This window comes from Herpailurus yagouaroundi, unplaced genomic scaffold (genome assembly GCF_014898765.1).
Source record: "Herpailurus yagouaroundi ecotype Mexico unplaced genomic scaffold, PumYag 498, whole genome shotgun sequence".
Lineage (NCBI taxonomy): Eukaryota > Metazoa > Chordata > Mammalia > Carnivora > Felidae > Herpailurus > Herpailurus yagouaroundi.
In genome coordinates, this window is record NW_024412715.1 from 189,561 (window position 1) to 216,497 (window position 26,937).

The 26,937-nt window shown below is 45.8% G+C and overlaps 1 protein-coding gene across 7 annotated transcripts; it reads right to left on the reverse strand.

Moving 5' to 3' along the window:
• Positions 1 to 2,326: 2,326 nt before the first annotated feature.
• On the reverse strand, positions 2,327 to 26,937 carry PGLYRP3 (peptidoglycan recognition protein 3). Of its 7 annotated transcripts, none has more exons than XM_040464710.1 (11): positions 26,851 to 26,937; positions 24,693 to 24,847; positions 16,492 to 16,730; positions 16,162 to 16,257; positions 14,903 to 15,010; positions 13,875 to 14,076; positions 11,219 to 11,337; positions 9,896 to 10,048; positions 8,459 to 8,657; positions 5,155 to 5,273; positions 2,327 to 4,488 (listed from the first exon to the last, which is right to left on the reverse strand). In XM_040464710.1, the coding sequence occupies exons 4-11, from the start codon at positions 16,214 to 16,216 to the stop codon at positions 4,310 to 4,312; spliced, it is 1,134 nt and encodes a 377-aa protein (XP_040320644.1). In that variant the 5' UTR covers positions 16,217 to 16,257; positions 16,492 to 16,730; positions 24,693 to 24,847; positions 26,851 to 26,937; the 3' UTR covers positions 2,327 to 4,309. The 7 variants fall into 7 exon arrangements, with proteins under 7 accessions (XP_040320644.1, XP_040320641.1, XP_040320647.1 ...); XM_040464707.1 differs by having other exon boundaries at positions 16,492 to 16,733; XM_040464713.1 differs by lacking the exon at positions 26,851 to 26,937 and adding an exon at positions 25,771 to 26,187 and having other exon boundaries at positions 16,492 to 16,733.

The window sequence follows — 26,937 nt, forward strand, 5'->3', positions numbered from 1 at the left end:
ACTTGCCACTTGCTCCAAGACAAGTCATTAAACAATCACAGCACTTGTTCCCCCTTGGAATTCTGCATGTCTAAAATGTTTACCAAGCACTTACTATGCACTAGGAAGAGATACAGACATGAATGGGGGAAACATGGTCCCCACTCTCATAACTCATAATTTAGTGGGTCAGTCAGACCATATAAAACATATATACACATGGGTACACACACAGATTTATAATTATGTAAAAAATAATTACCAATGAACAGAGTGCCAAAGAAGAACCAAATAGGAGAATCCTAATTTGGGGGACTCAAGAGATGGATTCTGAGCAGAAGGAACTCAACAAGCTGAGCCTGGAGGATGAGTTAAGAAATTTCCCAGCTCACCGCACATACAGACAGCTGCATCACTCTTGGGTACCAAAGGGCTCCCAGACACCTTGAGGAAGGAACTACCAGCTCCCTACCATGGGGAGGCACTTCTTACTCTAGCCTCTGCAGAAAGTCCCTCAGAAGTCCCTGCCACACCTCACAGGACCTCCCACCCCCACCTACCACTCTTCCCAGATAACACCTTCCCTTCTCTCCCAGCCAGCATTTCTAATTAAGGCCTTGCCCTTAGTCAGCCCTGCCAGGCAGAACCTGCTGAGCCAGAAACACCTGTCCCGCCTCTGCTTCTGTGTGGCTCTAAGCTCTGGAAAATGTGTGCATTCCCCAGAGCCACCTGGCAGCCCTGGGGCAGGGTGGGGTGAAGTGGCAGGGGTCTACAGTCTCAGACCCCTTTTGGCTGTTGCTTTCATGCTGCCATATTCTGCATGCTGGAGAAAGCAAAAGAGAAAAGGGCAAAAGCAGGGCGGACACAGAAGTAGAAGGGCAGACAAAGAAAGAAAATGAGAAGCACTGAGGAGAGAAGGGGAGGCAGCATGAGAGAAGAAGAAGAGACAGGCACAGGTGGGAGGAAGACAGATACAAAAGAGAGAGAAAAACACAGTCAAAGTGGGGAAGAAAGAAGCCAAAGAGACAGAGGAAGAGCCAGGGAGCACAGGTGGGGGCTAGGCAGGGGAGTGGCCACCCCCACCCCTGGCTGTGGCCTCCACAGTGAGAAGGGCACAGAAGCCTCCAAGAGTAGTAAGGGAACTTTGGTGGTGAAGAATGTTTTTCCCCAACTCTCACTGATGGGGATGGGGCACTGGAAGGTGGGAGCAATGAATGGCCTGGAATGAAGATGGAAGGAACCTGTGAGAAATCTAATGGGCTGCAACAGTGGGTAGTTTCAGTCAGTGTGAAGACATGGGGATTTTCCAGTCTGACAAATATCTCAGGCCCAGCTGAGGGAAAAGCAGCCGCCTTCCCAGACTGGGCATGCTGCCTGTGTTCACTCAGCCCTGCCCGGGTGTAGCTCCTGCCCTTCCCTTCTTGCTCAGACACAAAGGTGTCCTCAGTGTGCTCTTGGAGATCCTGAGCCCTGACAGGTGAGGCACAGCCTGGAGAGTCAGGGTTGGGAGGGAGAAGGGGGTGAGCAGTGATGAGCAACCACAAGCCCCAGGTAAAGTTCATGGGCACTTGGGGGAGGAAAATGTGACTTCTGGTCTGAAGAAGCAAGAAGCCTTCTGGAAGAACTAGCCTGGATAAGTGTCTTAAAAGCTGGTCGAATTGCAGTAGTCAAGAGCAGGGCAGGGACAGCATGGGCAAAGGCTCCAAGATGGGCAAGCCCAAGAAGCGAGCCCATACCTTGACCACTTGGGCTCATTCTATGGGAAAAGGTAACCTGGAGTGAGATTGTAGAAAGCCCTGGTTGCCATGCTGAGTTTTTTACGTTACCCTGTCAGAAAGGAGGGACCATAAAATGATTTTGACCAGAAGTATGAAGGAAATGGTGCCATGCTCCTTCTTTTCTTTAACTCACTGAATGAACTTGAACAGGTCGTCTGGCCCTTTTGGGTTCAGTTTTTAATAAAATGTGGGGCATTAGCCAGAGTAGTATTTTATTCTGGAATCAAATAAAACTTCATTTGGCTTTTCCCCCCCAGCTTACAGTTGTTGAAAACAACTGTCAAGATGACCTTTAGAGCCCCTCACAACCTGACAGCCAGACACTGTGAAAAAGGTGTCCCTCCTTCACCATGGACTCTGTCAGACCTCCCAAGGCCTGTGCGCCCCAAGCTTCAGGCCAGCCTGCTCTCCTAGGGAGTGCCAGACTCCTGGGGGCTGCCTCAGCTGGTGCCTGCAAAGGCACATCCTTCCTGCTGCAAATAGGACTAGTAGATACTGAAGGAAAGAGAAAGTTCTTCTCTACCCTCAAGGTCTTTGCTGGACTAACAATTAAATTTACAGGACACAGATTAACAGTAGGAAAAAAACCAAAGTTTTATTAAGTGTGCACAGAGGTCCAGGAATGAAATTAAGACCAAAGAAATAACCATGCAGGCAGTTTTTACACTTTTCAGACAAATAGACAAGTCTGTGAGGTATTGACAGGATCAAGAAAACTTAACACTGGGAGCTTCAATTCGTAAGGGATTCTAAACAGATTTTGGGCCGGGGTGGTAAATTAGTAAAAAGTAACAAGCGTTGTTATACAGCTTCCTCTCTTTCGTTCCTGCTACAGGGAGGGTACGTTTCACATGGGAGATGTATTCCTTCTCTCAGGGGGGCGGAGGAGGGTCTGAGTGTCCTTCTTGCACAGGCTGTCTCTGAAGTGACTTTATTAAATGTTTATTTTTGAGAGAGAAAGAGAGTGCGCGAGTGAGCGTGCAAGTGGGGGAGGGGCAGAGAAACAGGGGAACAGGATCCCAAGAAGGCTCCTTGCTGACAGCAGAGAGGACTCTGCTAGAGAAACTAGAGAAACCTCGAGATCATGACCTGAATGGAAGTCGCCAAGTAATGGACTAAGCCACCCAGGTGCCCCTGACGTGACTTTCAGTTAAAATAATCGGTACGCCCAAGAGGCACACTTTGGGACAGCCTGCTCTTGACCCCTACACAAGCTATTGCCTGGGACAAAGTCACAGCAATAGCAACAAGAATAACCATAGCTCCACAAACTTTAATGAAAACATTATCATATGCCAACCATGAGGTCTTAGACATCAACACATTTTAATTCACTTAATCCTCACAACAATCCTCTGATGTGGTGAGGGGTACTATGAACCCCGCTTCACATGATTAAGGGGAGTTGGGAAGAAATTTTCTATACCAAGGACTCAGAAGAGCCAACTGAACAGAATGGGCTGCCTCAGAATTTGCCTTTAAAAAAGCATTTGACAGCTGAGTGCTCTGCTTTTACTCAGATTGTGTGGGTGAGACCAATAAAAGTCAATAATATGGAGGAGACAGTAATCCAGACCATGCAGTGTTGTTGATTTGAAGAGGCCTTGATGAGTTCTGGGGGAGATGGGGAAGTCTACAGCCCTGTAGACATAAGGCCAGCGGGCACAGGTGGGCAAGGGAAGGCTGCAGGCACAGGTGGCTTGTGTAGACACAGCCCAGTTGGGCCTAGAGGACTACTGTCTGCCCTCAGGGAACTTGGGGTGGACAGGACACAGGACCCTAGTGGCACCATTATAGATAAGCGACAAGAGCTGGCTCTGAGCCTCAGACTGGGAGGGGCAACAACAGAGAGAGAATGGCAGGATGGGGGACAGTCCCAGAAGGTGTCTCCAAAAAGAGGGGCTGGTGGAACAGATTGGAAAGGGAAGCAGGGACTTGACACACACATTTGTTTATTCATCCACCTCTCCAACAAACATCTATAGCACACACAAGACTCCAGACACTGCTGAGGAATCAAGGACATGGGGGCAAATAAGCCTGGAGAGCCTCACAATCCAGTGGAGAGAACAACCACACCTGTAAGCAATGAGCCCTAAGATAAGGGCTGCATCCACATGGGGACAAGTGGGTGTGTGAGCAGAGAGGGGCTTTGGGCCTTGACCTGGGTCCTGTGTGAAGCTTGGGGGCTGCTGGGTAGATGGCAGGGGAAGGTACATGGGGCAGAGGGGCAGCCAGAGAGGGAATGAGAAGTCAAACAAGGATCAGCCCATCTTCCCACCTGGCTTAGGAGCTGGGCACCCAGGGGAGGAGAAAATGAGTAGTGAGGAAGGTGGGGCTCACTCAAAGGCTGGATATGCCCAGCTCTAGGGTTTGGGGCTGCTGGCGGGTGGTGCTAGCAGGAGAGGATCATCCTAACCTGAGAAAGGAGGGGCAGGATGGGGCTGACATGGAGGGGACAACACCAGGTGTTGAGTCAGGATAGAGGGTGAGGACAGGGGAGACCTAGTAGCCCGGTAGGAGAAGCAATCTCAGAAGGAGCAGGGGCTCCTTCAGTGTTTGAAATGAGGCCAAGTCTTAATGATGTTGTACAAAGCTTTCCCAGGAGACAGTGTATTGACAATATCACTGTGCCCCACCAACAGGTAGTTGGGAGTTAAATACCCCTTGTCCACTGCACACTGGATCAGGTTCTGGGCTGCCTCCAGGGCTGCAGCATTGGGCGGCTTTTCTGCAAAACACATTTTCCCATCAGTTTTAGGGTCTTAAGGTTACATGCTTAGGGAAGGGACAAGCTCCTAGATTCCAGTCTCCCACTGTCCCCACCCCTACCATACCTACCACTACCATAACCAACAAATTCACATTAATTGTGGCAGCCAAGCACAAAGAGAAAACAAAGTCATTTTGTTCTCTGATTCCTCCTTGCAAAGCTCCTTCCAGAAAGTTCAAAACTACTCTAGAAGAGAGCTCCAGTACAACACAACACTCCTCAGCAAGCACCGTGAGGCAGACATGGCACCACTGGACCATCCACTGCTTTGCCATAGCAGGCAGTGGGGCTCCCCAACATTCAGCAGGGAGGAGAATACATTTGCCAAATGAGCCAGAAAAACACCATATTTGCAAAGGATGGTGTTCTCTCTTAATCCATCCTTGCCTTGCATATGGCTATAAAGACAGGGCTGAGTATGGGGACAGGTGAATTTGGGGGAAAGTTCTGCCTGGCAGGGACTCTGGGGGACCTGTGCCCTATATTGAGAGTCCACTTTAAATCTGAAATGTTCTAAACACACTGCCAGGTACCTCAATGTTGCCTTTTCCCCCATGCTTCCCAGACATTGTATATTAAACTTCATCCCCCTAGAATGTTCTCTGCTTCATGCTCACCCCTTACCTACAAAGTTGCCTATGAAGGCAATTCCTAAGGCAATATCATTGTATCCATAGGTGTGAGAGCCTTGGATATGCCAGCCAACTCCTTCATACACACCACCATCCTGTCCCACCAGGAAGCTGGGGTTGGACAAAGGAAAATAGAGAAAGTCACTCCTGGAAGGAGAATTAGCTCCATTCACCCCTTAAATCATTAATTCAGTCTTTCTTCCATTTATCAGGTATAGAGTGAACGTCTCTTATGTGCCAATGTGTATGAGACCAAACAACAACAGCAACAACAACAAAAACTCCATAATCGCTGAACCCAAGAAGTGAAGATAATCGCAAGCAATAACAGCAACTTCCGCCCATTCCAACATGGTTTTGTTCCCACAACTCCACTGAGTCTGACACCACCAAGGTGACCAGTGACTGTCTTGATACTAGTACAATGGAAACTTGTTTTTGTTCTGGTTACATTGACCCTGTTAGCCACACTCTTCTTTAAATGTTCTCACCCCAGCGCTTCCAGGAGCCCACACCCTCCTATTTTCCTCTACTCTGCTGCTCCCCCCACCTAGGGCTCTCTTCCATCCACCTCCTTTTCCTAAAATATGGTGCTCCTCAGGATTCTGGCCTTCCCCTTCTCTCTTGTCACTCAGCATATTCTCCTGGGACAGTTGCCCAGTCCAATGGCTTTAATTACTATCTATAAAAATCAACATGTCCAAATGAACCCATCTTCTGCAATTTTCTCAGCCAAAAAAGTGGACATCATCTTACTGCCTCCCCCTCTCTCTCCCTCTCCCAGTCCCATCCAATCATTGGTCATGGTTTATCAGGATACGTGGCTATATCTCTGACCTTGATTCCTCCATTTCTCTATGCCAACTGCTATCATACTGCTCCAAGTCACCATAACCTGTTGTCTGGATTACTTCAATAGCTCCCTGCCCAGAGGTTTACCTCCTTCTAATCCATTCCTGAAACAGCACCTCAAGTGCTTTTGCTAAAATACAAATCCAATCATTAGGCATGACTTCCAGTTGCCTTTCAAATAGAGTCAGTCTGAGTTCTTCTGATATGGTCCCTGTTGGCTTCTCCAGCCTTACCTCTCACCAGTCCTCTTGCTGAAATGTATTTCTAGATATGAATTAAGCTCCTTTAGTTCCTCAAGGATATGCCCTCTCTGGACCCCAGAGAGCATGCTGCTCCCCTTACCTGGAGCACTCCTCACTCTTATTTGCCCCACTAATCCCCATTCCTTACCCACATCAGAGCCTTGATACCCCTCCCTCTGGAAGCCCTTTCCTATTACTGCCAACTCCACCAAAGTCTTGTTAGAAGATTATCCTCTGCATATCCTGTTCCTTATCTGTCACAGTGTCTAACATGAAGGATTGTCATTACTATTCACTGTCTTCTCTGTAGTACTCCATGAGGGAAGGAGCCATATCTATCTTGCCAAGCATCAGGCACATAGCAGACACTCAATAAATATTGGTTAAAATGTTAGAAAATGGTGATCAAGAAGGTCCTAACTGGAGCCCATTCAATGTTAGAGATAACACACTATGAGGCTGGAGTGAAAGGGAGATACCGTAAAATCAAGGAATGAAGATGAAGTCCTTGAAGACTGAATGAAAAAGGAAAACTAACATTCCCTGAGCATTTGCCATTTGGAATTTCCAAATTTATGAACAACTCTCTCGTCTGTGCTAATTAATCAAAGCAAGGCTGTGGGAAATCCCGCAAAATGCAGCAACTGTTTCCTCCTGTTTGCAAAGGCTGCTTTTAATTTTTTAATTAAGTCTTTAATTTTAATTTTGGTACATTTAACATATAGTGTTATATTAGTTTCAGTTGTACAAAATAGTGATTCAACAATTCTATACATTACTCAGTGCCCATCATAAGTGTACTCTTAATCCCCATCACCTGTTTTACCCATCCCCCATCCACCTCCTCTCTGTAACAAACCATCAGTTTGTTCTCAATAATTGAGAGTCTGTTTCTTGGTTTATCTATCTTTTTTTTCTTTTGTTTATTTTTTTGTTTCTTGAATTCCACTTAAAATTGATTAAATACCTAAATGTGAGACCTGAAACCATAAAAATACTATAAGAGAGCATAGGCAGTAATTTCTCTGATATCGGCCATAGCAACATCTCTCTAGATATGTCTCCTGAGGCAAGGAAAACGAAAGCAAAAATAAACTATTGGGACTACATCAAAATAAAAAGCTGCATAGAGAAGGAAACAGTCAACAAAACTAAAAGATAACATATGGAATGGGAGAAGATATTTGCAAATGACATATACAATAAAGGGTTAGTATCCAAAGTATATAAAGAACTTATACAACTCAACACCAAAAAAATAAATAATCCAATTTGAAATAGGCAGGAGATATGAACAGACATTTCTTTAAAGAAGACACCTAGATGGCAAAAGCTACTTTTAAAATGGGAGTTAAAAGGAGAACAGCAACCAGCCCAGAATGACACATATGCAAAAGACACATATCTATCTGAGACTATGGTTTTATTGTAACTAAGTCATGGATGAGTAATCGAAATTTATCATATGCTAAACCTAAATTCTTTCCATGAAAATTCCAAGTCATCTTCCAAGTGGCTTCTGCCATTCCACTAACTTAATGTGTTTCTTTATTATAGATCTGGCATTAAAGGAACCAAAAGAGAACATTTTTACTTCACTCTGTATCTTCAAATAGATAAAGTATTATTGTTCCTGTTGCAGAGATGAGGCAAAAGAGGCCCAGGAAGGTGAAAAGTTTGTGTATCTATAAAATGGAGTAAACTATACCAGAGTTATTATAGGATTCTAATATCAGAGGGAGCAAGTTTGAGGTTGGGCCAGAGTAAGGTAGGAGGTGAGTAGGGCCTGTGACCCTGAGTGGTTGGAAGGGATTGCATAAAAAGGCACAATCCTCCAATGGCCTTCCATAAGGGTCTCATGGTCTTGCTTTATCATTATTGTTGTTAATGTCTTTTCAGAGTCTTCCCAACCACTCATAGAGAATATGCCCAGGAGAGATAACTAACCCTTAGCTATGATCTAACTGATACTCAGTCCAGAGACTTGCTTGAATAAAATGTGATGTTTTATGTGAAGCACCCACTACCAAAGAAGGGTTCAATAAATATCAGTTCCTTCCCCAGCCTTCCTCCTACAGTCCTGAAGAATAGAAGGGCATGTTTTCTTTTCTTTTTTAACATTAATTTATTGTCAAATTGGTTTCCAAACAACACCCAGTGCTCATCCCAACAAGAGGAGGGCATGTTTTCAATCCCACTTACTGATATCCAATGTCACAGAAGTGCTGTGTGTCCATGTGGAAGGATTGTGTATCTCGGACACGAATATGGCAATCCATGGATACATTGCAGGTTGTACCAGCGGTGTGGATGATGATGACATATTTCGCTGGGAGGCTCATTTTAGGGCAGTGTGTCTCTCTGGCTTCCCATACTGACCGTGAAATGATGTTGGGGCAAGCTGTGGTAAGGTAAAAAACCAAGAGCATGGGAACACACCTACTTATGGGCAAACTCATAACTGCAGGCTGGATTCCTTCTCAGTCTCCCCAACGTCTGGCACCCATTGCCACTTCCTGATGTAAGCTCAAGCTTTGGAATTTAGGAAAGTCCAGACAGGAACTTTCTGGGTCATGTGCCTGGAGCTAAGGGACAGAGGCAAAAATTTATAGGTTCTGATAACAACTGTGGAAATCATTATATGAACATAAGAGGAAGGACTGTTGATTGTACAGAGGCATGGCCATTTTATTCAAAAGACAAAGTATGCCTACCTGCTTGATGTATTGCCTACCTACTTGATATATTGCACATTTATGCAGGTGTGTGGACCTATGAAACAGGACAATGTGAAGAAATCAGCTGTGACTCTGAACTGATCATGTGTATATGGAAATAATTCAAAATATATAAAAAACTCTACAAATGCTAAAAATATCATTATTGAAGATAGCATCCATCTGAAAGCCAGAAGCATTTTATTAAAAACTTAGTTTAAAAAAAAGCTTAATAAAAATATCCTTGAGTCCAAGAAAAGGTCCACTCTAGCAGAAAGCTAGATATATTGTACTGTTTTTAGGTCACTGCTTGCTCACTCCAAAATAGCACATGTTTTTTATTACCCTACTTCTTGGAATATTCACTCTGATGTCAGTGTTACCTGCTAACTCGTTTTTCTCGGTGTGTGGTCATGCTGCAGGATGGCTGGGTTTTGCTCTTAGAATGCTGTGTGTGTGTGTGTGTGTGTGTGTGTGTATTTACCTGCTATACACAAAACTGTGTTTACCCCATCCCATTATCATGTTTCCTTTTTCTCCATAGCTTTGATGCAATCTGACATCATATGTATTTTACTTGTTGAGGTCTTCATTTTCTGTCTTTCTTCACTGAAATGTGAAGATTTGTATATTTGTTCACAGCTGTGTTCTCAGTTCCTAGAATAGTGCCTCGTATTCAGTTAATATTTGTTGCTTGAATGAAAGTGTGTGCACATACATATTGCTAACAAGAATGGTCTCACGGCTATATCACACTAATGGGAAGGAGAGGAGGCCAGGAAGCTAGCCTGTCAGAATTTTTTGGATCTCAGCATGAGGTGTTCTTGATCCAAGAAGCCAGTGAACACCAATAGGACACAGCATTCCCTAATGTGGTTGAGTGATAACTGGCAGGAAGGTGAGGCAAGATTGAGGGTCTTACCTTTCCTAGGCATCACTGGCTTTTGAGGGACCAGACAGACCTCTTCATTCAAGATGAGTAGCTGAATATACCTGGGTGACAGATGACCCTTCTGGATGGCATAGGATATCAGGTCCTCTGCAGCTGATAAGGCGGCAGGGCTTAGACTGCTTCCTAAAAGAGGATAACGTGGGACCAATAACTGTCAGCAAGACATTCCATCCTGATCTAGACCTGGGAGAGGATAAGAAGTCACCTAGGTCTGAATAACTGATAGATTGGAAGACAGGAAACAAATCCAGTAGCCAAAATGGGGCCTAAGAGACAAGGAGCTACTTGGACAGAGCTCTTAGAAGCCAAATTGGTGACCTATTCCAATTGCCAAACTAGGACCTTATTTATACTCCATCTCTAGGTGAAAGAGTTGGGCAGCAATTAAAGCTACATGCAAAGGAAGGCCAACTTGACTAAATCAGGTATGCCTTAGCATGCAGGAAAAGGGAACAGAATTTAGGAACTCCCACAATCAGGCATGTGGCAAGTGCACTTTATATCCATTAACTCATATAATTCTCACTGAAAACCTCCAAGATAAATGCTATTCCTAGCCCCAGTTGGCAAATGAGGATCCTGGCAGGTTCCAGTTATTCACTTACTAGCTCTTAACTCCATTTTTTTCTTGAGCTCTCCTCTGTTTCGCAGGGGCTAGAAACCTCAAACTACATTTCCCAGACCTCATTGCTGCCAGCTCTGGATGGATTCTGCTGTTCCAGCAAGAGAGAAGCCATGTTTTTCTGCCTCTGCCATCCATAGGTATAGACTCAGTGCCATACAACATCAGACTCCAGAAGTGATGGTAAGAACTGAGAGCTTAAGCAGTGTCAGTGGTGGCTTCAGCTACCAAACAGGAGTACAGACCAGAGAGGAAGAAGAGAACAACAACAACAAAAAAGCTATATCATAGAATCCAAGGGAGAAAAGAACTCAAAAGAAGGGATGGGGCACCTGGGTGGCCCAGTTGGTTAAGTGTCTGACTTCAGCTGAGGTCATGATCTCACAGTTCGTGGGTTTGAGCCTTGCATCAGGGTCTGTGCTGGCAGCTCAGAGGCTAGAGCCTGCTTTGGATTCTGTGTCTCCCCCCCCCCCCGCCCCTCCCCCAGTCATTGTCTATTTCTCTCTCTCAAAAATAAACATTAAAAGAGAGACAGAGAGAGAGAGAGAAGGGTGATGGTTAGAGAGGACCAGTATGTTGTAGACTGGAGAGACAAGAGTGTTAAGACAAGGGAGTGGAGGAAGAGAGTGTGGAAAACTCTCTGGCAGAAGGTCCGAGGGGACAACCATTACCTATCTTATTGCCAAAGAAGGCAATTCCCAGGGAGATGTTGTTGTAGCCCTGGGTATGCATGCCTTGGACATCCCAGCCGACACCTTCATACACCCTGCCATCGTCCCCAATCAGGAAGCTGCAGGGCAAGGAAACATGGATTTAAAGGCAAATTAAAGACCTCTCACCCACCCTCAGAGTGGAAAAGTGTTTTAAACGCTCATCAATAAGTACTATGTTTTAATTACCTAACAGTGGGACATAGATAACCCATTTAAATTTCCAAGAGATGTGGGAATATACTTTAAATTATATTGTGACTTAGCTTACTTGTGTGTCCCAGAACGTCACTTTAAAAATACTCAGTTGGTGGGGCGCCTGGGTGGCTCAGTTGGTTGAACGTCCAACTTCAGCTTAGGTCATGATCTCATGGTTTGTGAGTTCGAGCCCTGCATTGGGCTCTGTGCTGACAGCTCAGAGCCTGGAGCCTGCTTTGGATTCTGTGTCCTCTCTCTGCCCCTCCCCACTTGTGCTCTGTCTCTCTGTCTCTCAAAAATAAAGGTAAAAAAATTTTTAATTAAAAAAATACTCAGTTGGTTCTAGGGTGCCTGCATGGCTCAGTCAGTTAGGCATCCGGCTTCGGCTCAGGTCGTGATCCCCCAGTTCATGGGTTCGAGCCTTCATCCGGCTCTGTGCTGACAGCTCGGAGCCTGGAGTGTGCTTCAGATTCTGTGTCTCCCTCTCTCTCTTTCTCTGCCCCTCCCCTGTTCATGCTCTGTCTCACTCTTTCTCAAAAATAAATAAACATTTTTAAAAAAGTAAAGAAATATATTCGGTTGGTTCAAAGTGGAATTCAAATGTGTGACTCTTAAACACCTGAGAACATTATTTCAACACTTTTCTAGGGCAATGAAAACTCATCCATCCTATTTTTTAATTATAGGAGAAAGCACATGAACATTTAAAATAAACAACTGGAGGGGTGCCTGGGTGGCTCAGTCGGTTGAGCGTCTGACTTCAGCTCAGGTCATGATCTCGTGGTTTGTGAGTTTGAGCCCTGCATCGGGCTCTGTGCTGACAGCTCAGAGCTTGGAGCCTGCTTCAGATTCTGTGTCTTCCTCTCCCTCTGCCCCTCCCCCTCTCATGTTCTGTAATTCTCTCTCTCTGTCAAAAATAAACATTAAAAAATAATAATAATAAATAAATAAAATAAACAGTTGGAGTTCAGGAATCCCTTAATATTGGCTTTATCTTCAGTTTCTCCTTAGGAATACCTGTAAGCTCTTCTGTATCACAGAAATTTGTTTAGAATATTCCTTTTTTTCAGTTTCTTTTAAAAATAATATATCTATTATTTTGCTCTACCTCCTGCCTCCTTTCTGTCTCTCTAACTTTCTTACTCTCCATTTCCCAACTACACTCTTCAGAAATTATGTTTTCACAGCTCTTGCCATATTCTACTCTTAATAGACTGTGAGTTTCCATAGCAAATGGAGCACAGAAAGAACACTTTCTCAAGGATGCCTAAAGACCCTGAATGGAGGTGAGCCCACCTCCCACCCTGCACTGACATGGCCTGGGGATCGGGTGGGGCCTCAGTATGCCCACTGATCTGGGAAGACTTTGCTGCCCAGACTTTCAGTAAGTATCACTGTCACTCTTCAGCAGCCTTTGGTTAGTCCAATGTGAACTGTCCCTTATGGCAACACTCAGCTGTACCATACAAACTGGAGATTATGTGTGTCTATATACATATCCTCATAAAAAAATTTTTTAAGTTTATATTTATTTATTTTGAGAGAAAGAGAGTGGGTGTGCATGTGGAGAGGGGCAGAGAGAGAGGAAGAGAGAGAGTCCCAAGCAGGATCACCACTGTCAGTGCAGAGCCCAATGACTGAAGCTCGCTCCATCTCACAAACCATGAGATCATGACCTGAGCTGAAAACAAGTCAGATGCTGAACCAAATGAGCCACCCAGGCGCTCTTATCCTCATTATTAAGGGGGAAAGGAAGAGTTTCTGGGCCTCCACTGGTAATCCTGAGTGGACACTTGATACACAACCTCAGGATCTCTCCATGCATCACATTTGTTTTAACATGGGGCTCTCCCCTCTCAATCCCCACCACCATTCCCTGTGAGATCAGACCTCAGTGTGACTTGGCCCTCCAAGGAACCCAGTGGGAGAATGCTCCTCACTGTCTTTGTGTAGACTGCTGGATCAGTAGGCAGTCTGGAAACAGCTCTAGGTCCCACTCCCTAACTTAACAAATTGTCTTCTCTAGACAGTGGCATCCGTACCTTTGACACAGGGGGTGGTAAAGTTCTCCCATTCTCTCACCCATTCCTCAGAGTGGATGGGAGGGCCTAGGTAATGCTTGTGAAGACCTTTGTAAACTGTAATATTCTACATGCTCCATGGGCAACTGTAGTTATTACACAACCTCCCTTACTTATTCCAGAATCCTCCAGTGTCTGAGACCATCTTTGAATAAATGGCTCTGAGCCATCCTTCCTAAACACCTCTGAGGATTCTTGATTTTGTTCATTTGTTTTAACATTTTTTATTCATTATAAAAGCAACATGAATGGGAATATGGGAAACTAGATGAGGGAAATTGGGTGGCCCCCTCAGAGGCAGACTTGAATGTGGCTCCAGGACCCACCCATTTGCTTACTTGTAGACCACGTCGCACCAGCCTTTGGTGTAGACAGAATGGGACTGAAAGCCCCGAAGCCTCTGGCTGCAAACATCCTGCTCCTGGCACTCCATCCCTGTGAGCTGGTTCATGATGACATAGGCCACAGGTTGTGTCAGCTGGGCCCTGCAGGTCTGTGATCTCGCTCCCCACTCCTTGCGGGAGACAATGGTGGGAGCTTCTGCAAGGGGACCACAGGATGGCATACAGCAAGCACTACTATTTCTTCTGCAGGCCTGGGAGAGTCCCCTGGATGCCTCCACCACCCACAGCCCCCCTTCTCATCTCCATAGCCTATTCTGGCTAAAAGCAGTCCCCATGCAGACTCTACATCAGCATCAGAAGTAAAGCTGTCTTGGTTTTCATACATTCCCTCATTGTATATCCTAAAGGACAAACCCCCTCAGCCCTACCCTGGCCTGCTTTGCACTTCCCACCTCCAGAAAGTAGCCCCTGTGACACTCTGTGCTAACCATGGGACTCTGAGCTGCCATCTCTTAAAGCACCCCAGTATGAATGCATTGTCCTCACTGGCATTTGCCCTGGGTCTCTGACCTGTCTATTGTCTGGGCCTCCCCTCAGAACGGTGACTCTCTGAGGAAAGCTCTGTTTCTCTCCTCAGATTTGAGCCCTTAGGAAGTTCCCTGAGCATCAGGTACATGTCTTTCTCCCATGTGAAAATGCACTGTAGACAGGGCTGAGAGCCCTGCACAGGACCCCAGGACCCCTGAGGACTCACTTACTATCTTTATGTTGAAAGCATCTGGGAGCTTTCTGAGGGATAGGGTGTCTCTACCCTTCTACTGACAGCTGGAGACTGGGGGCCTTGTTCTTAGTCCCTGGGTTTTCCCTCCTTCCTGGAACCCACCTTTGCCTGAGGATTCATGGCAATCCATGGGAGCTTTGTGGGATTCAACCCCACCTACCAACCCAGCCCAAGTATAATTAAGTCCCGAGAAACACTTCTGGCTACCTGAGGATCCCTAGCTAACCCCAAACCACCTCACCATTTTGACCCTTGTGAATGAGCTGAGAGATGCCAACAAAAAAGTCTAGAAGCCCCTCTGATAATCCTCTGGCTTGGGTTTCATTCCAGGAGAACAGTGGGGAATCCCCTGCAAAGGAACATTGCACTTAGTGCTGGTCCTTGGAGAATACCTGGACCAGTGAAGAGGAATAGACTCGACATCCCCACCCCAAAGTCCACAGCCTCTCCACTCCCCCAAGTCCCCTGACATCTTCTAGGAAACAACACAAAAGAGAACTACAGATGTTTCTGGCTTCACCCCACCTCTGCCTCCCACATCTGCCCCAGTGAGACCTTCATGCCCTCCCAAATTCCCTCCATTCCAGGGGAATTGCCATCTCTCCTGCCCCCTCATCTGAGCAGCTCTAGCTCTCCTGGCTCACCTACATACCTTTGTTCAGATCAGAGGGTCACATACCAAGGTGGTCATCATTATTTGGTAGTAACATGTACACATGTATCAAGCATGTATTGATCCAGACAAGGTTCTTGAAATACAGAAATTTGCAGATTGTTGTGACTGACCTCACAAACTAGATTTCTGAGATGGCATTAACTGAGGATTAGTCATCATCAACATGCCTCATTCTCCTCTGCCTGTTTAGTACCAGAGATCATAGGAGCAAAACCTACTAGAACCAGCAGTGTCACCAACATCACCTCCCACAGGGCAGCTCTATAGTTTACCAAGCACTTTCAAGAGCCTTACCAGATCCGTGGCTTAAAACACGTATATGTGATAAGCAAAGAAAATTAACCACTCCCTCAACACAGAGGAGAAACTAAGGCTCAAAGAAGTTAAGTTACTTGTCTAAGATGATATGGGTTTAAGCCATGGGCTTGGTTCCGACCTAGGCTGTCTGACCCAAGCTGCGTTCACTGCCACTATACTTGGTGACCTCTCCAAAGCTGTCAGATGACCTTGGGGATAAGTCACTGCTGCAATGGAGCCCAGCTCGTATCCTTGTCTATAAGTCAAGGTCACTAAGGGCCTCCATTCTGTCCTTCTGTGAAATCATCAAGGAGCAAATTCATGACCATGAAACTAAAGCCAAGGTGTGCTGGGCAGACTGAGGAGACTACTGAGGACTGGCGCCACTCTCAGTAGGGCAGGGGACACCTGAGCTAGGCTCTAATGGGGAGCCAAGGACTGGCCAGAAGGAACAATCAATGAGCGATAAGGAGGATGATTTACAATTAGTACGAAAAGCACTTCTGACCCAATGAAAGAAAACTCACCCCAAGCCCCAAAATCCCAAGCAGGGAAAATAAGAAGCCACAGCAGCATCCTCATGTGGTCCCAGGGTGCCAACAGGGTTAGTGTGAACCTTGGCCCTGGAAGAGATGTCAACAGTTAACCCAGCTGTGCTCACTCCTCAAACAGGGTACCCACCCCACTGCATGGCACCCCTGCCTGCCTCTCAACCAAACTGAGAGCCAGCACCTGCCTAGAGGTCTCAGGGTCCTCAGCACAGAGCCTAACCCTCAGCAGGTGCTCAGTAAAGTTGAGGGTGCTAGCAGCTCTTGCCCAAAGTTACCCAACCAGTAGTGGCAGATCAGGATTCATACCCAGGTATGTCTCCACAGCCTCTGCCTGGAACTTCGCCACAGTCTGTCCAAGTTTTTGATGCTGGAGATTCTCAACATGGGACCAAGAGGTTAAACCGCAGTATCTCTGTGGTCTCTTCTGGCTGCAGGAATCTTTTTGGCTCTCTTGGGCAGAAATGAATTGCTTGCTTATGCTCAATCAAAATGAAATACCAGTTCCCCAAGATGACAACAAAACATCAACTTTTCTCCTGGTTATCCTACTGAGAAATGAGAGAGGGAAGTTTCAGATAAAATGAGGTATATCATTGTCCTTCAGAGTTTTTATATTATAATCAGTAGTCCCCAGATGGAAAATGTTTAGAACCATGTTTTAAGACCTGAGCATATAGGAACTTCCTGGATCAGGACCAGCAATCTCTTGGTTAATAATACCCAGTATTCCATTCATTTGGGAAAAACTGTCACTTAAGAGGAAATGAGCCAATTGCAGATGAGAGTAGGAAACATGTGGGAAAGTGTCAGCCTTCCTCTTTAGCCAAATGAGAGGTAAGGATTAGCTTGTCCAATATGGAGCCCTGTGGCTGGCCTCCCAGAAAACAGGTTGGCCTTTTGCAAAGCTATTTAGAAACCAGCAATCAATTCTGGTCAACAGAAGGTTTGGATCCTGGTCACTTGCTCATGGTAATTTCCCAACCATGAGTGTTTAAGTGGCAAATGCTGTCCTGAGCTTGTCACATCACACAGCTGAAATTACAAGGCTTGAGCCCAGCCCCTCATCACACCAGGGCAGAGACTAGTGGCACCTCCCACCCCCACCTCCAATCACAACCCTGCCTGGTGCCAGAGTTCATCTGCCTTGGTTCACACTGCTATGCATTCTGTATCCTTAAAATAAAGATGCAATATCAGAATAAGGACCAAGTGAAACATAATCAATAGGGATTCAGAACTAGACAGAAAGGAAAGAAATTGAGTAGAGTTAACTCCAGGACACACAACCTTGGCAGGAAAGATCCATGCATGGTAGAACTAAACTCATTTAGTATAATTTAAAATAGAATTTTTTTATTTGGAGGAAGAGTTCAAAAGGGAAGATCAAGGAACTTTCTCCACCATATTAATATTTTAGCCAGATAGAAGAGTCCAGTCCCTTCCAAGGGAGAGGGCTTCTCAACAAGGAACACACTCACACTCACACTCAGAAATACCTATGGGTCCCGTGCTGTCCCAGCCCCACAGGTCAGGGCACAGGCAGCCCGCCCTTCATTGGCTGGCAGTTCCTTCCTTCAGACTTGGCTTCTGGCCCTGCTCTCCTCCAGCTGCCACCTCCCAGGCCTTTAGGATGCCTCTCACCAGAGGGCACTCCCTCCCTGGTAAGGGAGCACCTGGGTCCTGGCTTTCTGGATAGAAGAAGAACACCTGGGTTCCTAATAGAAGGTGAAGAGGGGACAGAGTTCTGAGGCTTCCAGGAGGCTCCGTGCAGGGCACCCAGAGTAACTGGGAGAGACCAGACTCAAACTGAGAGCAAGGCGTCACCCTGTGAATAAGCCCAGGTTCCGCCTCCCTGGGAAAGAGGATAATTGCCCAAGGCTCCCTGAGCTGCTTCCTCATCCCCAGCCCTTGGGAAGCCCAGCCAACCCAACATCTGGGAACTTCTTGGCCTTGAGTGGGTCAAACTTTGCTACCCTAAGATATGCCTTTTTGGCATATTGGTTATTCCAGGCTGGTTATTTTATAAGGAAATACACAAGAGCCATGAGAAGTTCTGAAAACCAAGAAGTCACACTTTTGTAAGAGACACATGAATAGGGAAATCTCCACTTGTAAGGGTGTCTCCTTCAGCACTAGGATGCAGGTGTGACTGTCAATCTCCAGAAGCTGCTATCACTGGAGAAAGCAATAACTTATATCTGCTTAACTTTGCCCTTGTTTGCTGTACTTTTCCTGGGAACCTCCCACAACTGAATTCCTGCCCCCAACATCTTTTGTCTTTAGTTAATGATGGTACTTAAGGTGATGGCTTTGGCCATTTCAGGGAGTTACTCAGTTTTCCTGGGGCTCTGCCATGTATATATAGGAAGTATACAATTTCTTAAGCTTTCCTTGATTTTCTCCTATTAATCTGTCTCATTTCAATTTAATTTTTAGTCCATTTAATGAACTTTGAAAGGCAGAGGAAAACTTTTCATCCCCAACAAGACAGACCTGCTCCAGGAGTGTCAAGGTTGTGGATGGGGGCCACTGCCCCACCCTCCTTCCACCAGGGCCACCTGCACAGGTAGGATGGAGGCAGAGGAACAGAAAGGTACATTCCAGAAGGCACAATGTGCTATCCACAATGTGGATATCCACAATGTGCTATCATCACTAGTACTTATTTTGGCCCATGCATCCACCAGCCCCACCAAGAACACCTGGTCCCTCACCCACTCCAAGCTCACTTCCCATGAGGGGAGTATCTCTGCAAGGAGCTGCACGGCTCTCACCTCCCAGGGGGTGGGGGCAGCCTCCTGAGACTGCAGAAAGGACCCTTCTGAGGGAATGCCCCAAATCCAGACAGGTGGCCCTTAGTGGGACTGTAGTCTTGCTCTCAGGCCTGTGGGAACTGGAAAAGCCCCCTCAAGGGGGGGTCGCACAAATAAACCACTTCCAAATGCCATTCTCCCCATTTAACCGACAAGACCCAAGGCTGGGGAGAAAGGCCCCAGGAGCAGTGTGAAAGAGAGCAGGGGGCTACTTTAGATGTAGTCTGGGATAATACTATAGGGACCCCATCAGTTTCCCAAACTTTGCTGACTTGCTGTTTCTCCTTACCTCTGCTATATCCCCACCTTGACTAGTAATAAAGTTCTTGCAATGAGAAGCTCACCTCTGGGGCATCCAGTTCCACAGTTGAGGAGACTGGTCCCCTTCTGCAGGTGGGCCTGCAAATGAGAACGTCAGGGATGGGATTGGAATCTTGGCTGGTGAAGGAGGGATGGGAATACTAGGCAGTGGCTGCCAAGAGGAAGCAAGTAGCACCCAGGCAGCGAATACTTAGGGCTAAGGGGCCCATTCTGTATGACGGCATCAGGAGGGAGAAAGAATGTGGGCTGTCCCTCTCTGGTTCTGTGCATTTAGGACTAAAATGCTAAGTTCTGAATGACTCAGGTCCAGTTATCCTCCCCAGCCACACTCACCTCTCTTGGCCAGAGCAGCTCCTTTCCTGAATGTTCTCTGAACATAGTTGTCTCAGGGAAAAGTTCTTGTGTGACTGCATGGTGAGCTGAACTAGCCACTTTTTTTCATGTAGCACCATTTCAAGTATATTGAAAGAACAATTAACAGCCAAACCATGGATATTCATATATATGTGCGTGTGTGTATCTATCTGTCTATATATATATATATATATATATATATATATATATCTCAGACATCTCAAAAATGAACAGAGTGTACCTTTTACTTCAAGGAAAACAACGAATGAAATTTGTTAGCAATAATGAAATTGGAGCTTTCAAACAAAAATTAGACTTTTGGAAAATTTGTGTTGGCTATCATGAGTTTGACAGTCTCCCAATACTTTAAGACTTTTCTGATAAGATCAGTGATGATATTAATTTATCTGATTTATATATGTACATATTAAAGATTGAAATGTGTCAGCATTTGGAAAGGGTGGATAACTCAGTGAATCAATATTTTTCAGTGACCAATATATGAACTTACAAAATGATGCTTGAATAAAGACTCACTCAAATTTCACAATAGACAATGGATTTCAATGTAACAGAATACAAAGGACTCATTGATATGGTTTCAGATTCTACATTGCAAATAACCTTAAGAAACCTCTACTTGTTGAGTTTTGGTGTCTTATCAAAGAAGAATATCCACACTGATTTTTAAAGACTATTAATATATTCCTCCCCTTTCCAACTACTTATCTGTGTAAGGTTGGATTTTCTTCATATCTTCAACCAAAACAACACAGAAAACATATTGAACGCAGAAATGAATATGAGAATTCAGGAGTCTTCTTTTAACTCATGCATTAAAGAGGTATACAAAAATGTAAAAAGTGATACCACCCATTTGCTTTAAAAAATAGTATTTTTCATTTAAAAATGAAAAATAGCTGTTAATATGGGTTTAGTACACTAGTGTAAGTGAATCAGTATTTTGACTTTAAAATTTCTGATATTATACATATTAATACACATAACCCACATAAACAAAAACTCTTTGGTATCTTCAATATTTTTTTTAGTGTAAAAGGGTCTTGAGAGCCAAAAGTGTAAGAATTGGGATCCAAGGAATGTCATGGGCTGACCTGTAGCTGGTAGGCCACAAGGGGGCAGCATGCTGTGCAGTAATTCCAAACGGGCCTCCCCACATCCCTGTCCACTGCACCTCCCACTTCTTTTCTTTCCTTTTCTGCACTCTCCTGGGAGGCACAACCTCTCAATTACAGGAAGTAATCTTCTAAGCTTGTGTTCCGTCAAAACCAAGGCAGGCACGTATAATTCTGCAAATGTTTATCAGATGTCTCAAATGCAAAGCTTATCATCCAGGACTGGGTAAATATGAGAACCCCTGCTCTCGAGGAGTTAATAATCTGGTGAGGTAGGCTGAGTCATAGGATCAGTGTCTAGGGTGATAAGGGATATGCCTAATCTCAAGGCATAATTTGCATAAACGAGCATATTTTTCCTGAAGGCAAAGCTGGAAGATACTGGACTGTATTTCCAGGGCAGTACAGGTCAGCTAGGCAGTGATTCTTCCAGTAAGAGACCCTTGGGTTCTCTGATTCAGAAGAGTACTTGACCTGATCGGGCAACAAGTCCAAATAGGACTGACTGTCGCCAGTTTGCAGCTGCTGCCTCAGGGTCATTTTCAGGGAGTGACCTGGGGACTGTGAATTGAAATCCTGGGCCCAAGGCCTTCCCTACCTTGCAAGCCCTCTGAACTGTCTTGCAAGCAGGTGAGCGCCAGGTGAGACCAGTAGCCTCTGAGGCTGAAGTCACATATTTCCCATTCTTGGTCAGCTTTCATCCATTTTTTGTTCACAGCAAGTCTCCCCAAGATGGGGTGCATGGGCCCCATAATGCTAACCAGCTGCCCCCACTGCACCACCCGCAGGCCTCCAATGGAGGCTTCATGGTGCAATGACCTAGGGTTTGCTCACCAAGTGGCCAGAGCAGGGCTTGTCACCAGGTAGGCACCCATGAAAGATACATTCTGCCATGGGGCCTGGGGTGGAGTACTAAGAGCTCTACTGCGGACTCTTAAGTCTTCAGTCTTAGAGGAACCCTGGGATGGGGTCAGGTGAAAAGTCTTTCAAATTGGCTGCTCTTAACAACCTTTATTCTAGCAGCTGTTTAGAACCAGGTAAAAGTTCTATAGATGTCTAGAGGGCTTCACCTGGAAAGACAATGGGTTTCCTATTCCGAACACGGCAGTGCAGCAGCCTCAGTCTGAGTGTGTTGGTGGCAAGGAGAGGAGTAAAAGGGAAAGTTGAAGAGGAGAAAGAAGGTGAGGGTAGGCAACCATGAGTAGGAGGAAGAGGGAGAGAGCAAGGGAGGGAAAGAAAGGGACAGAGAAAGGAAAGAGTGAAGGGGGAGGGAAGGAGGAGAGAAAGAGGGAGAAGGAAGGTAGAGAGGGAGACTGGTTCAATTCTAGCTGCTACTGACCTCAAATGCTGAGATTCAACTATAGCACCGCAGGTCATGGGGGCATGTAGTGGTCATGGTATAGCTGGTGTGGGGTTTGGAACCTTGGTAGCTTGGGTTTGAATTCAAATTATAACAGAGAAAGAGCTCCCTATGCAAGTGTGTGTGGTTCTGCCTTTTGGGCTTGGTGGCTTCCCCTTTCTGCCCAAGGAGCAGGAGGGTGAGGTAGTGTCATGCACACACTAATAAGGCGCACACACAGAATTGTGTCTTTCCACGATGTCAGCTTTATTCGATCATAAAGCAAAGTTAATCACTATTATAAAGCAATTTCAGGGTTCCAAATTCAATGACATTTCACCAAGTGATTAAACTTGGCTTCTTACCCAACACAGAGAGCAGAACATAAGACAAACCATACAACAAAGAAGATGACAGAAAGTGTAGAAGCCAGTCTGTGGGCATGCAGTCCTCTGGCCTTGGTCCGGTCCAGGACAGTTCATGCCACTTATTGCTTATTATGTTTAAGCAGTGAAGGATCGCAGTTCTGTTTGAGGATCAATTGGGCAGAGCCTTCAGCAGTAGCTGCCTTTTTGAAGTGGTCTGACATAGAGAGGTCATGTCTGAAGAGTCTGACAGTTTGCTGTAAAAATCCTCTCCTTTTTAAAGGGATTTAATCAGTCTTGCCCCCTCCTCTGTTTCTAATTATTGTCAGTTCTGGGGTGTCAGCTGATGCTGGTCCTAGCAGTACCTCCTAGCTGCAATATCTTTAACTGCTTGTGTTATTGCTTGACCCAGGCCCCTGCTTGAGTGAGAGATCCCATTTTGCTCTCTACAGGTGGAATTAGGCACAGCTTTCAGGGGCCCCCCACGGCCTGGAGTCAGCAGCCACCCCAGCCCCTTCCCTTTTCTGACTTCTCACTTCTGGGCCATTCCCAGGTCGGGGAGGGGCAGGAACCCTCCCTGTAGGAGCCTCAAGGGGTCTTTTGGTCCTTCTCATTTGAGGCGGTTGCAAAGAACAAGGACTCTATTTCCCTGGCCAGGCTGTGTGTGCTCATCCAAGACCCCGGGCTGAGGTGACCCAAAATAGGCAACCTCCTGTCACTGCTCATCTCGGTCCCAAAAATCCAGGGGTGGCCTGTGGTGGTTGTTGGCTTCCACACCCAGCCCAAATATCTTTCAGAATTGAAGTTGAGCAAAAATAGTGTGGAAAGGAATAAATAAAATTATTTCTATTTGTGGAAGGCATCCTCCTATCTAGAGAAAAATCCCAAGTACTTCACAAACAAAAATGCTAGAGTCAATAAACTAATTCTATAAAGTTGCAGAGGACAAGATAGACAAAAATCAGTTGTGTTTCTCTACACCAACAAAGACCAATTTGAAAAGGAAATTAAGAAAACAATTGCACTTACAATAGCACCCCAAACAATAAAATATCTATAAATGAACTGATTCAAGGAAGCAAAGACTTTTACAGTGAAAACTATACAACACTGCTGTAAGAGATTAGAGAAAACTAAAGAAATAGCAAGACATCCTGTGTTCACGGATTAGATTTTATGGAGTGAAGGCGGCAATACTAACCAACGGGGTCTACAGATTCAAAACAAGTCCTATGAAATGTTTTTCTTCTGTGTTTTCTAATGGAGTGAAGGGGGCAATACTAATCGACAAGGCCTGCAGATTCAAAACAAGTCCTATGAAATGTCTTTCTTCTGCATTTTCTATTGCTGTCAACCCCTTGCAGTACACTTCTCTTCAGGCATTGTGGTTTTCATCGCTTAACGTGAGATTGGGTCTTTTTCACACTTTCCATTTACCTGTTGAACATTCTGAACTGATGTAATACAATTATAAGAAACACCTTAATGTCCTCCTCTGGTGATTCTCATACCTGTGTCAGCTTTGGGTCATTTTCAGATGATTGAACTGTCTCCTCATTAAGGGTCATTTCCCCTGTTGCTCTGCACACCTCAAAATCTTGGATGGAATGGCCAGTGGGAATGTTACCTTGTTTGGTTGCTGGATATTTTTGTGTTTTCTATAATCCTGAGCTTTGATCAAGGATGCAATTCAGTTACTTGGAAACAGTTTGATCATGTCTGGTGTTACTTTAATGATTTTTCAGTGGTCCTGAGCAGTGCTCAGCAGAGGGCTAATTAGGAGTTCCCAACACTGTGGCAAGACCTCCCTGAGTCCTCCTGCCTCGTGAGTGAGGGGGGTTACTTTTTCCAGTCTATCTGTTGGCAACAGACTGTATTTCCAGTGCTGATGTACAGGCTCTGTTCCCTCTAATCCTTTCACAAGATTGCTCCCTGACTTGCTGGAGTTGGTGCCCATGGAGGCACAGAGCAGGACTGTGCTGCACACTTAGGGCCCCCCAACAGCTCTTGCTAATTGACTTTCACAGCTCTGCCCTCCCCACCACATCGTCCTGTGGACTCGCAGCTCAGTGTCCTCAACTCTACATAGTACACTGGGCTCCTCTTCAGTTTCCCCTCCCTGCACCTTACTTGGAAACTCTCTCAAGGCAGCACATATGTTGTGTAGGGCTTGGCTGACCTGTGTGTTTCCAAGTGTCTGGAATTGCCGTCCTCTTTTGCCTGATGCCCAGTCTCTTGGAAATCGGCATTTTGTATATCTTGTGTGGTTTGGTTTTGTTGTTATAGACAAGAGAGTAAATCCAGTTTCTGTGAGTCCATAATGGTGTGGTTCCCCTAAGTGAAAACCAAAGTTGGAAACCATCAATGTAAATTCTCAATAGAGACTTTTACAGAGTAAAAGCCACAGCCCCAGTGAAAATGTAAAGCCAGAAAACCCTTAAAACATATATTTACAAATCAATGCAGGGTTGTAAGGACAGTTTTTACTTAAGCCTGTGAGCAAGCACAGGGCCCACCACCTTTTGTCCCAGAGCTGATGGTGAAAACCCATCCTTTGTCCATGTGGCCAGAGTTGCCATACCTCTTTAGAGGTGTGTCAATCTCATTAAATCGTATTCTCCTGAAAGTCTTTTAAGGAAAGCCCAACACAAATGCTGTGGCCTGATGGGAAGTCTGGGTTTTGTCTTGAGTTTTCTGGGGATTGTTGTACAGGTTAACAGCCAACCCCAACTAACTTCTCTTCTCTGGGAAGAGACACACAACAACTTCACCAAAGTTACACTTTCTTTCCTCCTAAAAGTGAACCCGTTTTCTTTACTGTCAAAAAGTAAAAAAAAAGCATAAACTCAGCACACTTCTGTCACAAGACACACAACCAAGTTGCCCACCTTTAGGGAAATAACTGGCACAACAAAACGCAATGGAGAAGCACAGAAAAACTACCTCCAGGGGTAGTATCTGTCCTGAATGGGTAGCATAACCGCAATTTCCTCCCACCCCCATAGCCTCACATGGCTGACACTGAACACACACGGTCACTTGCCTCCCTGCACCCCAAAACCCTCTGCACCCACTCCGTCTCAACCATCCTCACCCCACACAAGTCTTCCTCAGACAACCCAAGCAACAGCTCTGGGACTTCCACAGCCCCAGGAATTCTACCGCCCAGAACCGCCTGATTTACATAAGGTCACGCCCCATTCATGACGCAACAGGCCTCTCTTCCCCCTCCCCTCTTCCCCAGTCGCTCTCCCTACCCCTTCCCCCCAAAACCAGCGCGGGATGATTCAGCGTGGAATTGGGAAGATCTCCATGACATTTCCAAAGCAGGGTCATCGACTGCGCCAGGAGGAAAATGAGGCCCGACCTACGCGTGACCCACACTCTAGATGGGCCCTTGAGGGCGGAGACAAAGCCTGACCCGCAACCTCCCATGTGTCCTCCACTCAGCCCCCCGGGCAGACCACTGCACTGAGGGGGTTCGGCGCCTGGGGCCTCCTGGGACCTAACCCTAACTCTGGCCAGGGCTCTGGCCCTAAGGATGTCTGAAAGATCGGATGGGGGCCAGTGACCAACAGGAAAGATCTCCCCGTGGAAGCCACATTTTCGCCATGACATTTCCACCCCGGGATGGAGCTCTAGGAGGGGATCCTGAGACGTGGTTCAGCCTGACCATCCCCGCCAAACGTTTGGCTCCTTACTTCCAACCCTAAAATTGACCCGCACCCGCGCATTGGGCCAGCCAGCACTACTACCCCCAAAAATAAATATGCAAAAATGTAAAATCTCCTTACCAAAGACAAGGTTGAAACGAACTTGAATAATTTAAATACAAACTCCGTCCTGAACGTTACTCTAAATTATCCTCTACATAAAGCAAATGAGAAATTGAAAATGAATCACAAACTAAAAGTAAGCGAACAAGTGAACAAAAGTAGAGGAGAAGGACCATTTTGGTGCTTACTCACTAAGGATCTCTGACACTGGGACGTAAAACACTTGAATTAAAAGAACAAACCAAACAAACACACGGCAAAACAAACAGCAAAACGCATCCGACACTTTAAACACCGATTACCATAAGAAAGCGCGAATGCAGTCGGAACAGTTCTACATTTAAGAAACTACGCATGGATCACGAAGTCCAAAATGGAGTGAAAAAACCTCACTCTGGGAAGTATCACGTCGTTGGTTCCGCCATCTCTTACCAAGAAAATGTATTGTGTTCTCAACCCGCCCCAATACAGCCTCACAGGCCTCACACTGTACAGACACGGTCACTTGCCTCCCCGCACCCCCAAACCCTCTGTACCCACTCTCGTCTCAGCCATTCTCACCCCACACACGTCTTCCTCAGACAAGCCAAGCAACCGCTCGGGCATTTCCACAGCCTGTGGAATTCTACCTCCCGGAACGGCGCCCAC